The sequence below is a fragment of the Camellia sinensis genome, chromosome 12, assembly GCF_055761805.1.
Source record: "Camellia sinensis isolate YWXY chromosome 12, ASM5576180v1, whole genome shotgun sequence".
Classification (NCBI taxonomy): Eukaryota; Viridiplantae; Streptophyta; class Magnoliopsida; order Ericales; family Theaceae; genus Camellia; species Camellia sinensis.
The window spans coordinates 63,550,065-63,563,833 of NC_138972.1; the positions used below are offsets into that span (position 1 = coordinate 63,550,065).

The following is a 13,769-nucleotide window of genomic DNA, read 5'->3' on the forward strand; positions in this document are numbered from 1 at the left end:
TTTCTTACGTATCTTCTTTGTCAAGAATCCAAAAATCCTAAAACTAAAATGAAAAACCCTTCAACAAATAATAAAAAATATAGTATTATTGAAGATTTTGATTGGATTCAATGAAGGATGCATCTGACAATTCTCATTCGGAACAATGGACCAATGCAAATATTATTTTTTTTGTTGTTTTCGTCGTCATTTTCGTTTATGAGTGGTAAATCGTTGTTCGGTTAACCAGAGGTGAATGATATATCATTGTTCGACAAGCTACAATCGAACAACTTATATCTGTTCAACAGACTACAATCGAATAACTTACATCTGTTCAACAAACTACAATCGAACAAGTGCAATTTGTTCGGATTACTACGATTGGACTTTTTCATTTAATTCAACTCTGTATTGCCGAACAATTATAATTTTTTTTTAATTTTTTTTTTCAGAACTGTGCATCCGTGGAATGCAGTAATGTTGGATTTGGGGGTCTTGTTGACTACACGAGTCAATTTATTACCAACTGTGTTGAGCAACACCACCGACGACGTCTTGATGAGTGTTTTCAGCAATGGTGTTCACCGGTGTAAATAGAGAATGGAGGAGGAGATGAGTATCGTGGGTGTGGGGTGTGTGGCTGTGTGGAGGCAAAGATGGAACTTTGTGTGTATATTGTTGTGGGTAGGTGGGTGTGTGAGTGAGGGTATACATAAAAATTTGTGGTGTGTGATGAGAAAAATATTTATTTTTGCAATTTATTTTTGGCGTGTCTTTAGAAGTGGTTTGCCTTGAGAGAGAAAGTGGTGTGTAAATAGAGCCTTCTAAAAAAAAAACTCATATAGAGGGTGTAAAGAGATAAAGTAATGGTGTAAGTAGAATTGTCCAAAAAATCTCATATAGAAGGTGTAAAGAGGTAAAGTAGCGGTGAAAATAAAATCACTCTATTTGATTACACATTTTTTCGTAAAAAGTTAAAATTTTTTTCATAACCCACATTTTTTCTCTACTTTTTTACTAAAAAGTAAAAAATTATACTTATCTACAACATCTCAAATCACCTCTTAATTTTTTTTTTGTGTAATTTTGTTATTATTTTCTCCTAAACCCTAAACCCAATATATGAAATTTCAAAAGCTTCCCCTTCAGAAATTATTTTCCCCACTTCCTAATTAGCAATTTGAACAGAAAGAAACCCTTCTCTCTCTCCCTCTCTGAGAAAATGTATTCGTTTCCTCAACCTGGTTCAGTCACCATCTGTGAAATCAACAGAGACTTCAGTATGAAACCCTCTCTCTCTCTCTCTCTCTCTCTCTCTCTCTCTCTTATATAGACACACACACACACACAGCGCTCAAATTTTTGTGAAAAAGTGTTTAAACTAGATGTATCATGTATGACAAATGTATATAAAATGCAGTTACGGCCGAGAACCTCTCAGACGATCGAGCTAAGGAAACTTACGCCAAAGTTCTCGTAAGTCTCCTCAATCACATGCATTTCTGTGTCTGTGTGTCTATAATTTGTATTGGTCATATATATAATTGAATGTGGTGGATAATTGTAGGGAATTGTATTCAGTGCGGTTTCTTTTCGGACCGATCATCTATTACCATCACCGAATCCGGAACAGGGTTCGGAACAACTAGGAAGAATTGATGAGAGTGTTCAGAGGAACAGCTGGTCAGCAGCACTACAGGGGATTTTTATCAATTCCCTCAAACTCCTTTTTCATCCGAATGATGTAATTTTTTGTTTTTTCTGTTTAATTGCTTTTGCTATTGTTTGGGTTGTTACTCAAAATTTTACTCATATTTGAGTAATGGACTACTCCAATGGACATATTCAGATTTAACCATAAATTTGAGCAAAAGCTTAATTAATAGCAAAGTGGTAAATTTGAGAGCCACTAAATAGACTTGAAATTTTTTAGGAAACATTTTAGTCTCCGTTGATTTGGGTAAAAATCTGTGTAAAACTCAATTTGGTACAAATTTGGATAAAGGATTGGAGGTTGTTTTTAATGACTTTTACCCAAAATTAAGTTTGATTTAGGTTGGAGTGGAGATGCCCTTAGCATTTATTGAAATGAGGGAGAGACATTGCAGTGTCGTTACGTTGGCAGTACAAGATTTAGGCCTAATAGACTATAAGAAGGCGTGGAAGCATTCAAATGATCATAAGATTCTGAAATGCGTGGTTTTTTTTATTGTTTATCTATGTTTACTTAGATATTAATGGTGACTCAATGCAGATAGTTAATGTGTTTTAACAACATACACTTCAGAATTGGTTGATTGACTGTGTCTCTTGCATTAATCATAGACAAGCTTAACTTAAGCGTGAATTGCACTTAAAATGTGCACTTTTATGTCCTGCATTGGCTATTGAACAGCTTAAGTAACCCTGATTATTGATGATCTAAACTAGTTGAAAAGCTTGCAGATTATTTATCCTTGTGTAGTTTCTAGTAAAGGTTTACAGGAAAGCATTGAAAATTTTCAAATATTCTCATCGATTAAGAATCACATTTAGATGGTACACGTAGTTTGGGTATGGGGATCAAACCTATACTCTCTCTTCAATTACCAAACTGACGAAGGACGAGTCGGGGCTTACTCTCCTACTAGTAGTGAACCAAAATTAATATATGAGAACAGAAAAGCTGCTGATGTTAATTGATTTTTATGACTAAAAAGTTGGTATTTGTATGAGTAATAAAGGGGTAAGAATGTAAGCATGAAAAGATGGAATTTTTGGCGCTGTTCAAGGGCTGTTATGGGTGCTGTGAACAGTGCATAACTTGGGTTGTTATATATTCTTTTGTAAGCTGAGGTGCTAGGGTTAAGAAACTATGATGTATGGGGGTTGAATGGGAGTTAATACATATCTGGGTTTGTAGTTTAGAGGCTTGAAGTTTAGAAAAATTAAAATAAGAAGAAGAAAGAAGAAGACAAGGTCTAGGCATCACACCCAAATCCCTCAAGTATCACACTTGGGGTTAGAATTGCATCACATAATTCATAGAGGAGCTTTAAAAACTTCACAAAAGTCTCCACACCATGTTCTCCATTGAATTAACCGCATTATATTGCACTATAAAGGCTTCCTTCACCAATTAGTACTAGGACTCTGAAAAAGGAAACTAGGGGCTTGTTTGGTTTGTATCTCAAGATATAATTTTTGAGAAAAATTTTAAAAATTTTGTTTGGTTCAAATTCTTTGAAAAAAAAAATTCCAAAATCACTTTTTCTTTCCTACACATCAATCAATCAGTCACTTTTTATCTCTCATCTCTCTTTCTCAATCACTTTTTCTCTCACACACATTTATTCAACTAAAACAAAATATCAAATCATTCCAAACTCCCAAACACCAAAACTATTTTCAAAATATACAATCAAACAAACCAAAAATTTTTCTAAACTCTCTATCCAAATTTTTTTTTGGAAATTTATCTCAAAACATAAACCAAATACACCCTAGACTTTTGTCTTCAAAAAAAAATATTTTCAAGACCAATTAAGATCTATAAATAAAACCCAATTACATGACTCATATGACGACCCATGGGTGACCCCTCGATCCCTTTCACAAAATTATACAAATTACCAAGTCCCCTTGGTATATAAAACTTAATAAATCATATAGAAATTAACTAGATTAGTACCTATTGAGCAGTCTTTTTTCAATAAAAAATAAACAATTGAACAAAACAGTAATTCAGTAGAACAATATATTGTTCAGGTATCGTACCACGAGGACCTTGGGTTGAGTTGTATCAATTTAATTGGTAATTTCTAATTTAATTTGAAGAAGAGAGGATGATTGATTTTTACCGATGAGAATTTAGATTAAACCAAACTAATTGCGCAAATAAAGAGAGTTATCCGAATATGGAGAGAGACTTAGGATTCCAAATCCACTACTAATCTCATATCATGTAATTAAAATATCCAATTCTAGTAAATCAATGGTCCGGATAATAATGATGTATGGTGGCTACAAGCTTTGATAACATTGCCAATAGGATGAGCATATCCAAAACATAGGCACGAATCGTCCACACCAAACTAGGATTGTGGCACGACTCGTCTCCCCTAAACATAACTCGTCTCAGGGTTTGTATATACAAGAAAGTAAAACAGTTGTATGATCATGCATTCTCAATCACAGAAATTGAATACATAAATCGAATGAAAAGATTATTTGAATAAAATATCTAAATATGATCATACAATGATTATCTAATTTCAAAAAAAAAAAAAACTATAATCAAAATACAAAATTACGGGATACTTGATTAGAGTTTCATCTCAATCTTGAGAAGGAAGCTTAGCCACTCATGGAGAGGTTGAACACTTCGAAAGTTGAAGAGAACGCCATGGATTGATGATTTTTCTTCTTCTCTAGCTTCTAGCCGTATTCTCTAGGGTTTCAGATGCCAAAACAAGTGCCCAAAACCTCTTTTTATCACCTCTAGTCAATTCTGAGTCTAAAACGTGTGCACGCAAAAACGTGACAAATCTCATGCGGATCAACTCAAAGGCCCAACTTGATTATGGAAAATCCGCTCGTGTGGATTGTGAATTTCGCTCGAGTGGATTCACTCAGTCACGGATTTTCACTCCTTTTGCCTCCTTTTGCGATCTTCTCTTTTCCGGAGTGATATAACTTGAAGAGGAAGAAAAACACTTTATTGTATCAAATATCATAAGCTAAAAGACTAAAAACATAAGCTAGGGAGCCTCGAAGTGTAACATTTCGGCTTAGATCACCTACCATAAATGATAATATTATTCTATTAACCCTAAAAGGTTTATTGTGCATGTTTCCAATGAGTTTGGCTTGAAAATAATGAATTCTCTCCTTTTGCCTCCTTTTGCGATCTTTTCTTTTCCGGAGTGATATTAACTTGAAGAGGAAGAAAAATATTTTATTGTATCAAATATCATAAGCTAAAAGACTAAAAACATAAGCTAGGGAGACTCGAAGTGTAACATTTCGGCTTAGATCACCTACCATAAATGATCATATTATTCTATTAACCCTAAAAGGTTTATTGTGCATGTTTCCAATGAGTTTGGCTTGAAAATAATGAATTCTAGTGCTTCCTTAATTTTGGTGTTATTTGCTCTTCTTGTGGACTGCTTTACAATGTGTAAGCAAGCTTGTAACTTAGACATGACTACAACGCTCATCATGAACTGTCTTGATAATGTTCCTGAAATGTATAAGTTTTAAGAACAGGAGTTGCATAAATATAGGAAAAAAAATAGATGGTTGGATCATTTGAATAAGAGCAAGTCTAGAGGACGTGGTTACTTGCCTGACAAGGAAAACAGGAAAAAGAAAAAAAAAAAAGTGGTCCGAGGCCTTACCCTTTTCTTTTTCTTTTTCTTTTTCTTGGGTTATAAATTTTGTAGGTAAAATTGTTGCCAGAGGTTGATCTTCATGCAGTGAGTTGGCATCGACATAAGCATATTTTAGCATTCATTTCTGGGCCAAATCATGTTACAATTCGTGATTATGAGGATTCAGGTCAGTAATTTTCTTTCACTGATATGAGGGTATACTTGCTTCTTTCTTCGCCATTTGCATTGTCAAAGAGCATTTCATTCATCATCCTTTAGATGTCTGTTCAATATAATTTTTGATTCTAGTGAATTGAACCTTTATATTTTTAACAGAACGGAAGGAACCATGCATTTTGACCCATGAATCCCAAAGAGATGTTAAGCTTCTTGAGTGGAGGCCAAATGGTGGGAGGACACTTTCTGTAGCATGCAAGCAAGTATCACAACATTTCTGCATTCTTATTGTACAATTAGCTCAATGTTTTGTGTATTATGATTTTAAGAAGATTTACCAACAACTATGTTATTTCTTATTGGGTATCTTTTCAATAACTGAATTGAGCAGGGGTAGAATTTGTATATGGACTGCTTCTTATCCTGGCAATGCGGCATCTGTGAGATCTGGAGTTACCTCTGGCACTATTGCTAGGGGTGCTGGAACTCGATGGACTCTAGTGGATTTTCTTCGAAGTCACGATGATGAACAAATTAGTGCACTTTCTTGGAGTCCAGATGGAAGATATCCTAACTAGTTTCCATTTGGCATTCATTTCTATAACTTTACTATGCTTTATCATATTATCTAGTACTAGGAACATGACTTACTAAATTTGAGATATAATTATCACTTTCCTCACAGCTTTTGCATGCCATTAGTCCTTTTTCATCGATTAAGTTTCATTAGTCCTGTAATGAAACTTTGGATTCCCTTGATGTTTTTGTTGTCTTTGCCATGCACTGGGCCTTTGTGGTTGTTCCTCTGTGTGTAGGGTGCTGAAAGATACATCATGTAATTTCCTTCCCTGTTGATTGACATTTGGATAGTTTTTATTTTTATTTTTATTTTCTTTATTTATTTTTATTTTTAGCAAAAGAAAATACATAGATATACTTTATAATTGACAATATACAACAATGAGGATTTATTCTCACTTCTAAATGAACCATATTTTTCTATGCTTTCATTTTCTGTATTCTATTAATGGTTGAATCTGTGATTTTCTTGACCTCTTTTTACATATTTGGCATCTGGCTCGTATGAGAGCTCGTCATTCACGATCTGGGATGTTGCTCAAGGTATATATAAAATCATTTCCCACTTCAATTTTTTTAGCATCAGAATCAGTGTTTGCTTTGGTCTTACAGAAGCTCACAGATTATGCTGAGTAGCATGCTGGGTGATTTTAGAAGCATCAGAAATAGTTGATTTCTTCATTATATTACTTTTTTTTTTTCCCTTTTCACTTTTGGGTAGAAAACTTTCTCTTTGTTATTTGTTTTTTTTTTTTTTTTAACTTTTTATAAATTCTTTGATAAAAATTGTGTTGTTTACTATGTGTATCAGATGGAACATCTTGAGATGATGCCCATTAACCACTCTCTTTGGATTTGGTTTACATTATTTGACTGATTTTTCTTTTGATTGGGCATTGGATAATGTTGCCCACCCTGAACCTGAGTCATCTGTAACATGAGTTTGTATTTGTCCTTCAATGATTAGCATGCCTGCATACTACAACTCCATAGAAGATCTATTTCTGTAACTTATCCTTCATATAACTATGAGACACATCGGAGTGATTCAATTTTAAAATCATTCAGTGATATAGGACACAAGTTTCAAGTATATATATTCATAAACTATTTGTTTTGCAAAAACCAACCAAAAAACAAAATAGAATAAAAGGAAAAAGTGTGTTTCTGTTTCTCCCTGTTAGATAATACATTAATGATGTAGAAAAAGTGTGGAGATACTCTCCTACTAAGCAGTGAACGATGAGCTCAAAAATAAAATATGATGCAGCAGTGGAGGGCTGAAATTGCTAGTTGACGTGGCTAAAAAGGTGGTAAATATGTATAGGCTCTTATGGTTTGATGGATAATGAAAGGGTATGGGTTTGAGCATGAAAAGATGAGGTCTTGGGTATTATTCAGGAATTTTGTGGGCACTGTGAACCTCTGAAACTTGGGATGTTGTGTTCTTTAAGGTACTAGGGTTGAGTAGTTGTGGATGTTAAGTTATTGGGGTTATGAAATAGGATTTCTAGGATTGGGAAAGGCTTGAAACAGATCTAGTTCTAGAATTTTTACTGGCCAAAAAATACATAGAAAATTAAGAAGGAAGGAGACAGTTTAAGCAGCACACCTAGAGTTAGAATTGCATCATACAATCCCAAAAAGGCGTCAAAAGTTTTGGAAAATCTCTAAAACATATTCTCTATCAATAAGTTGGATGAATTTATATAGACTAGAACTCCTGATTCTAAAAGAACTTGGACTTCCTATTTTGGAAACTAAAACTTTTGACTTGGAAATCTATCTAAAACTATGTACGACCCGTGAATAAAAACTCAATTACATAACTTGACCCACATGATGACCCATGGGTGACCTTGTACAACCCATTCCAGAAATTCTACAAATCACCAAAATACCCCACACCTATAAAATACTGTAATGCATATAAAAAAAACCACTAATTAATAGATTTAAAATAAAAATAAAGACAAAATTGTATTACTTGAATAAAAAGGGACAATTACAGAAAAATGGTATCAATACAAAATACCATTTTTTTTGCAATTGTCCCAATAAAAAACACCCAAGGGTGCACCAAGTAGGTGTTTGGCATGCACTAAAAAAGTGCACTTGTTTTGCATACATACACTTATTTGAGTCACATCAATCAACATCTCCTCTTTACTTTTTTACCTACTTTCTCTACTTTTCTACACATTTTTTTTTATTATAAAAAGTCAAAAAGTGTACTTATTTAGAACATCCCAAACCAATGCTCAACAAAAAAATTGAGTGCAAAAATGAAATCTAAAGGAGAGAGGATTCACAGAATAATCCTTGATTCCAAAAATAAAATGTATGTATGTAAAGGACCCATCTTGAGCTTCTAGATCCCAAGAATTGTCTCCTAAAAAATGCATCTATTTCCCTCTCTCCAAGCTTCACATTATACAGAGCGGGGCCACCATCCAAGTTTTCTTTTTGGACTCCCAACTGCATCCACTACCCCAACATTCCATCACCTCCTTGATCGAGCTTGGCACCCTAAAGGTGGAAAAGGTGAATCCCGAAGCTCATTTGCCACAGACAGTGTATGAGAAGATAATCCCCTATCTCTTCCGCTATACAGTACATTCAGCAACAGCAGCACCTATTGGTCATTTTATATCCCCGCTTTATCAGATTGTCCACCGTTGAGATATAATTCAAGGCTGCTAAAAGCCACCTTTGAAGGAGCTCCTGTCTTCCAAATTGATGGCAAATGTTCTCTAGATCCTCCAGAAATCAATGAGAAGTAAGGTATTACAGAGAAGAACTCATATCTATTCTTCCACTTCTAACTGTCCTGTCTGGCTGGAGTGATAGTCATGCCATTAAGTAAGCCAAGAAACTCCTCCACGCCTTCTGCTTCCCAATCTTGAAGAGGTATGCTAAAAATAGGCTGTCTCAAACCATTTTAGACCTATATAAGCTCAAATAATCCACAACCAACACATTTATATTCTAATTTAATACCTAACCTATAAAATAAGTCTTCAATAAAGCAGAATTTGATTACACATAATTCCAATTGGTCCCAAGCAAATTCTGCTTGAAGCCAACACATTTCCAAAATTTGCTGCATCTTTAATTTTGCTTTTTCTTGATCTTGTTATGGTCCATATCAATTAAAGCCCCTAGGGTATGAACATGGTGAGGTGCATCATCTATTATGCACATTAGCATTCCAATTTTTAAATGCAAATCACTTAGTCAAATTGTAAAATAAATTGATGTATATTATTGATTGATTTGTGTATTATTGATTGATTTTTGTGTATTATGTATATTACAAGGATTCCTATTATATAGGAGAGGATTTGGGAGTAGGTGAGGAGTAGGTGTAGGTGGTAGTGGAGGTGGTAGGTGGAGTGGGTGGTAGTGGAGGTGGTAGGTGGAGTGAGTGGTAGTGGTAATTTACATTTACACAATTTACATTAACAGCCCCCCTCAAACTCAAGGAGGATAGGCACTAGCCAACTTGAGTTTGGAGAGAGTCACAAAACAGAAAAGTAAACTGATAAATAAAATAAAACAGGATAGGAGACACGGTATGGTCGTGTCAGACCGTTGTAGGAGACACTTTATGAGGTCGTGTCAGACCGTTGTAGCAGACCGTTTACGGGGTCGTGTCGGACCGTTGTAGCAGACACTGTGTGGTCGTGTCAGACCGATGTAGAAGACAGTTTATGGGGTCATGTCGGACCGATGTAGAAGACAGTTTACGGGGTCATGTCGGACCGTTGTAGCAGACAGTTTATGGGGTCATGTTGGACCGGTGTAGAAGACAGTTTACGGGGTCATGTCGGACCGTTGTAGCAGGACAGTTTACGAGGTCATGTAGGACCGGTGTAGCAAACAGTTTACGGGGTCATGTCGGACCGTTGTAGCAGACACTGTGTGGTCGTGTCAGACCGTTGTAGAAGACAGTTTATGAGGTCATGCCGGACCGGTTGAGAAGACAGTTTACGGGGTCATGTCGGACCGTTGTAGCAGGTTGTGGTGGTGCACCAAGGGGGCAACTTAGGGAGTTCGCCATGGGCGACTTATACATGATACTGTGTATAACCCCCCCTCAAACTCAAATAGGTGTGAAGATAGAAACCTATTTGAGGTTGAAACAAAGGGATTGATAAAGCTGACCGTTGTAGAAGACACTGGATGAGTGTGTATATAGGCTGCCCAAAAGATATACATGGATATATATATCGAGCCCTCAAAAGTCGCGTCCTCAAAAGGTGTGCCCAATCTTTCAAAAGGCGTGCCATCAAAAGGCGTGCCCATTCCATAAAAAGTGTGCCGGACATGATGGCGAGGCACGTGAGTGCCTTGGCTGGCGCGCCCGTTTGTCGTCTGGCGTCAAGTGGCGCGCGATACGCGTGGCTGCCTCGACTATTTAACCAAGACGGAGGCTGAGGCTGAGGCAGAAGCTGAGACAGAAAAACTGAGAGAAACCTCTGAAAAATTCTTCCTTTGCTGAGAGAGAAACTCTGTAATACGCTGTAACACTCTGTTGCCCAGAAAATGGCTTCGTCTTCCCGTGGTCTGCTCACTCTCTTTCCCGACCTCAACGAGTCAACAAGAGAGATAACTGGTGCGGTGGCCAGTGAACCTCAACCAAACACCTCGGGTTTTGCTCCGTTGAACTTTCCGATGCGGTCTGTGGAGTAAAGAATGGCAGTGCAGTCGGATGTGGAAGCCAATCAGTATACTTTGAAGTCATGTGTGGAAACTATGACTGCGGTTACAAATTTGTCGAACCGGCTGCAGAGTAGGACAAATGAGGTGCAGCAGTTAAACGCCCAACTGGCTCTGCTCCAACGCATGTATAAGGATGCGCGAGCAGAGATAAGTGTGCTAAAGGCGGAAAACAAGGAGCTGAAGCGGAAGGCCACCGTGATGTTCCGATTTGGAGGGCCGCCATATGCTGCAGTGGAGGAGCAGGGAGTAGTGATCATGCCCAGTGGAGTGGGTGACACGGAGGCAACACCGGCAAGGGCCGCCCAGGACGGAGGCAAGAAGAAGAGACCGGCGGCAGAGTAGAGAAGGGATGTCGGGGTGTGGCCGTCTGCAGAAAAGAAAACAAAGCCGTTGTGGTGTTGGTTGTTTGTTTGTTTGTTTGTTTTTTTTTTTTTTTTTTGTGGTGTAAAATGGTGATCGGGGTGAGCCCCGACATGAATAAAATGAGTTTGGTGTGCAGTTTTGTCTCTTTGTGTTGTTTTTTTTTTTTTTTTTTTTTGAATGAAAAAAAATAAATAAAGAAAATAAATAAATAAATAAAATAAAATAAAAGAAAGAAAGTGTAGCAACGTGGGGAGTTGGAGGCAAGATATGATAATAAACATATATATATTAAAAGAAAAGAAAGTTGAGTGGGACTGGAGTTGGTGGAAGATATGATGATGTTTGTTGTTGTTATAAAAGAAAAGGAAAAAGGAAGATAAAAGAAAAGAAATAAAATTGTGAAAAGTGGGATCAGCAGAGATAAGTGGGTATCTGGGTTGTGTGTTGAGTGTGTGCCCATGTGCATAGGTCTGCCGAGAGGGAGAGATAAAGAGCCCCTGTGATGTTATTTTATTTTATTTTTTTTTATTTTTTTCGTTTTGTTTTTATTTTATTTATTTATTTTTTTTTTTGTAATGGGCACGTGATGGTGACGGCAACCCAAAAAAGAAAAAAAAAACAAATTTTGGATCAAAACCCAAATCAAAGTCATGAAGAAACAGTGAGAAGAGGGACTTTGTTCCAAGCTAGAGAGAGAGTGTGTGGGGTACATGATGATTTGGGTCCATGAACAGAGAGTTTGAGATCATTTTGTGGCTCTGGAGAAGTGGTGGGGAGAGAGAGAGAGACAAAATGATTGAGGGACCGTCGGTGAGTTGCCGTAGAGAACGGAGGGACGACAGTGACAGCGGTGGTGGAGATGAGGGAACGTTGGAGGCAGAGAGGAGAGAAGGCAGGGACGGCGCATGGCAGGTACGAGGCTGTGGATGGTGGTGTTGTCGGAGGAGCTGAGGAGTTCGTTGCCGGAGGAGCTGAGTACGATAGAGGTGTCAATACCTTCTCTCCCGAAGGTCGATTGTTTTAGGTTGAATATGCCATCGAGGCCATTAAGCTGGGTTCGACAGCAATTGGGTTGAAGACTAAGGAAGGAGTTGTGCTTGCTGTTGAGAAGCGTATCACTTCACCGCTCCTGTAGCCCAGCAGTGTGGAGAAAATTGTGGAAATCGATGAGCATATTGGATGCGCAATGAGTGGGTTAACTGCTGATGCTCGTACTCTTGTTGAACATGCACGGGTTGAAACTCAAAATCATAGGTTCTCGTATGGTGAACCCATGACTGTTGAGTCTACTACGCAAGCTCTGTGTGATTTGGCCCTGCGATTTGGTGAAGGGGAGAGTAGATGTGAAATTTGTGGCAGCGGAGTGAAGGTATGTGTAGAGGTCCGGCGGGCGGCCAAGGCGAGACTGCCGCCCGCCGGTGAAGCAGAATGACTAGGTTGTTAACCTTGCTCTGATACCATGTAAAATAAATTGATGTATATTATTGATTGATTTGTGTATTATTGATTGATTTTTGTGTATTATGTATATTACAAGGATTCCTATTATATAGGAGAGGATTTGGGAGTAGGTGAGGAGTAGGTGTAGGTGGTAGTGGAGGTGGTAGGTGGAGTGGGTGGTAGTGGAGGTGGTAGGTGGAGTGAGTGGTAGTGGTAATTTACATTTACACAATTTACATTAACAGCCCCCCGAGGTGAGGTGGTAAATTCAAAGCATATTGCATAATTTAACTTCTCATCGATAAAGTTCTTATTAATATCAATATGCTTAGCCTGATCATACTGGATTGGAAGGATATATATATATATATATATATTTGGGTGAATAGGATATTCATGTTGTGTGTGCACGTTTTTCATGTCCTAAAGTGACCAAGACTTTAGAGCTTAAGGTTGAATCAACGTTTGTTGTGGCACGTAAGGAAGAACTTGTTGAATCAGTAACCGTGTAAAATGTTGATCTAGTCATTGATTCTATTGCTGATGAGAATTCAATTGAGTCTATTGTATCCTCCATTCCAGAGTCTGTCCTATCTTCATCTCATTACGAGCCTGATGAAATTGTCATATCCTCTGCTTTTTTGGAGTCTATTGCTCCTATCTCCTTGCTTGATGTTGAGAGTTACTCTGACATTATTTCTAATCAATCATCTCATAAGTCTGTTAATCTCGTCTCTTTGCTTGATTTTAATAGTTTCCTTGAGGATATTTATTATCATTTTAAGCATAAGGGCTTTGCTAGTACCCCTTTGCACCATAGTTGTTCTCCAAGTATTTCACGTTGACATTTAATGGACAAGTTTGTTCTATTCTGGATTATGGATCAAGTGCATGTTTTACTAATTTACCATTGAATTTAAATATTTGTTCAATGTTACATGTACAGGATATGTTACTCAATTGAGGCACTTTGAAGCCTCTTGTTTTTTTTGATGGTTTCTCTACTGGAGTTGCTACATTTTCACCACCAACACCTGTTCTAGCTGCTTTGTCTTGGTCATTTTGTGTTTATTTGATTATTGATGCTATAGAGTCGAGACATCATTTTCTTACATTGGGCTTCTCAATATAGTCTTGTTCAGGAAGTAT

The 13,769-nt window shown here is 37.2% G+C and overlaps 1 protein-coding gene across 4 annotated transcripts in view; it reads left to right on the plus strand.

The window, feature by feature from the left end:
- The first annotated feature begins 1,093 nt into the window (after positions 1-1,093).
- LOC114322209 (aladin) overlaps positions 1,094-13,769 on the plus strand; it is a 32,136-nt gene continuing 19,460 nt past the window's right edge. For all 4 annotated transcript variants that reach the window (XM_082898815.1, XM_028269476.2, XM_028269477.2 and 1 more), the window contains exons 1-7: positions 1,094-1,262; positions 1,403-1,458; positions 1,550-1,726; positions 5,409-5,523; positions 5,673-5,772; positions 5,905-6,078; positions 6,577-6,635. In XM_082898815.1, the coding sequence (XP_082754941.1) occupies positions 1,205-1,262; positions 1,403-1,458; positions 1,550-1,726; positions 5,409-5,523; positions 5,673-5,772; positions 5,905-6,078; positions 6,577-6,635 (739 nt within the window). In that variant the 5' untranslated portion in view covers positions 1,094-1,204. The remainder of the gene's footprint in view (positions 1,263-1,402; positions 1,459-1,549; positions 1,727-5,408; positions 5,524-5,672; positions 5,773-5,904; positions 6,079-6,576; positions 6,636-13,769) is intronic.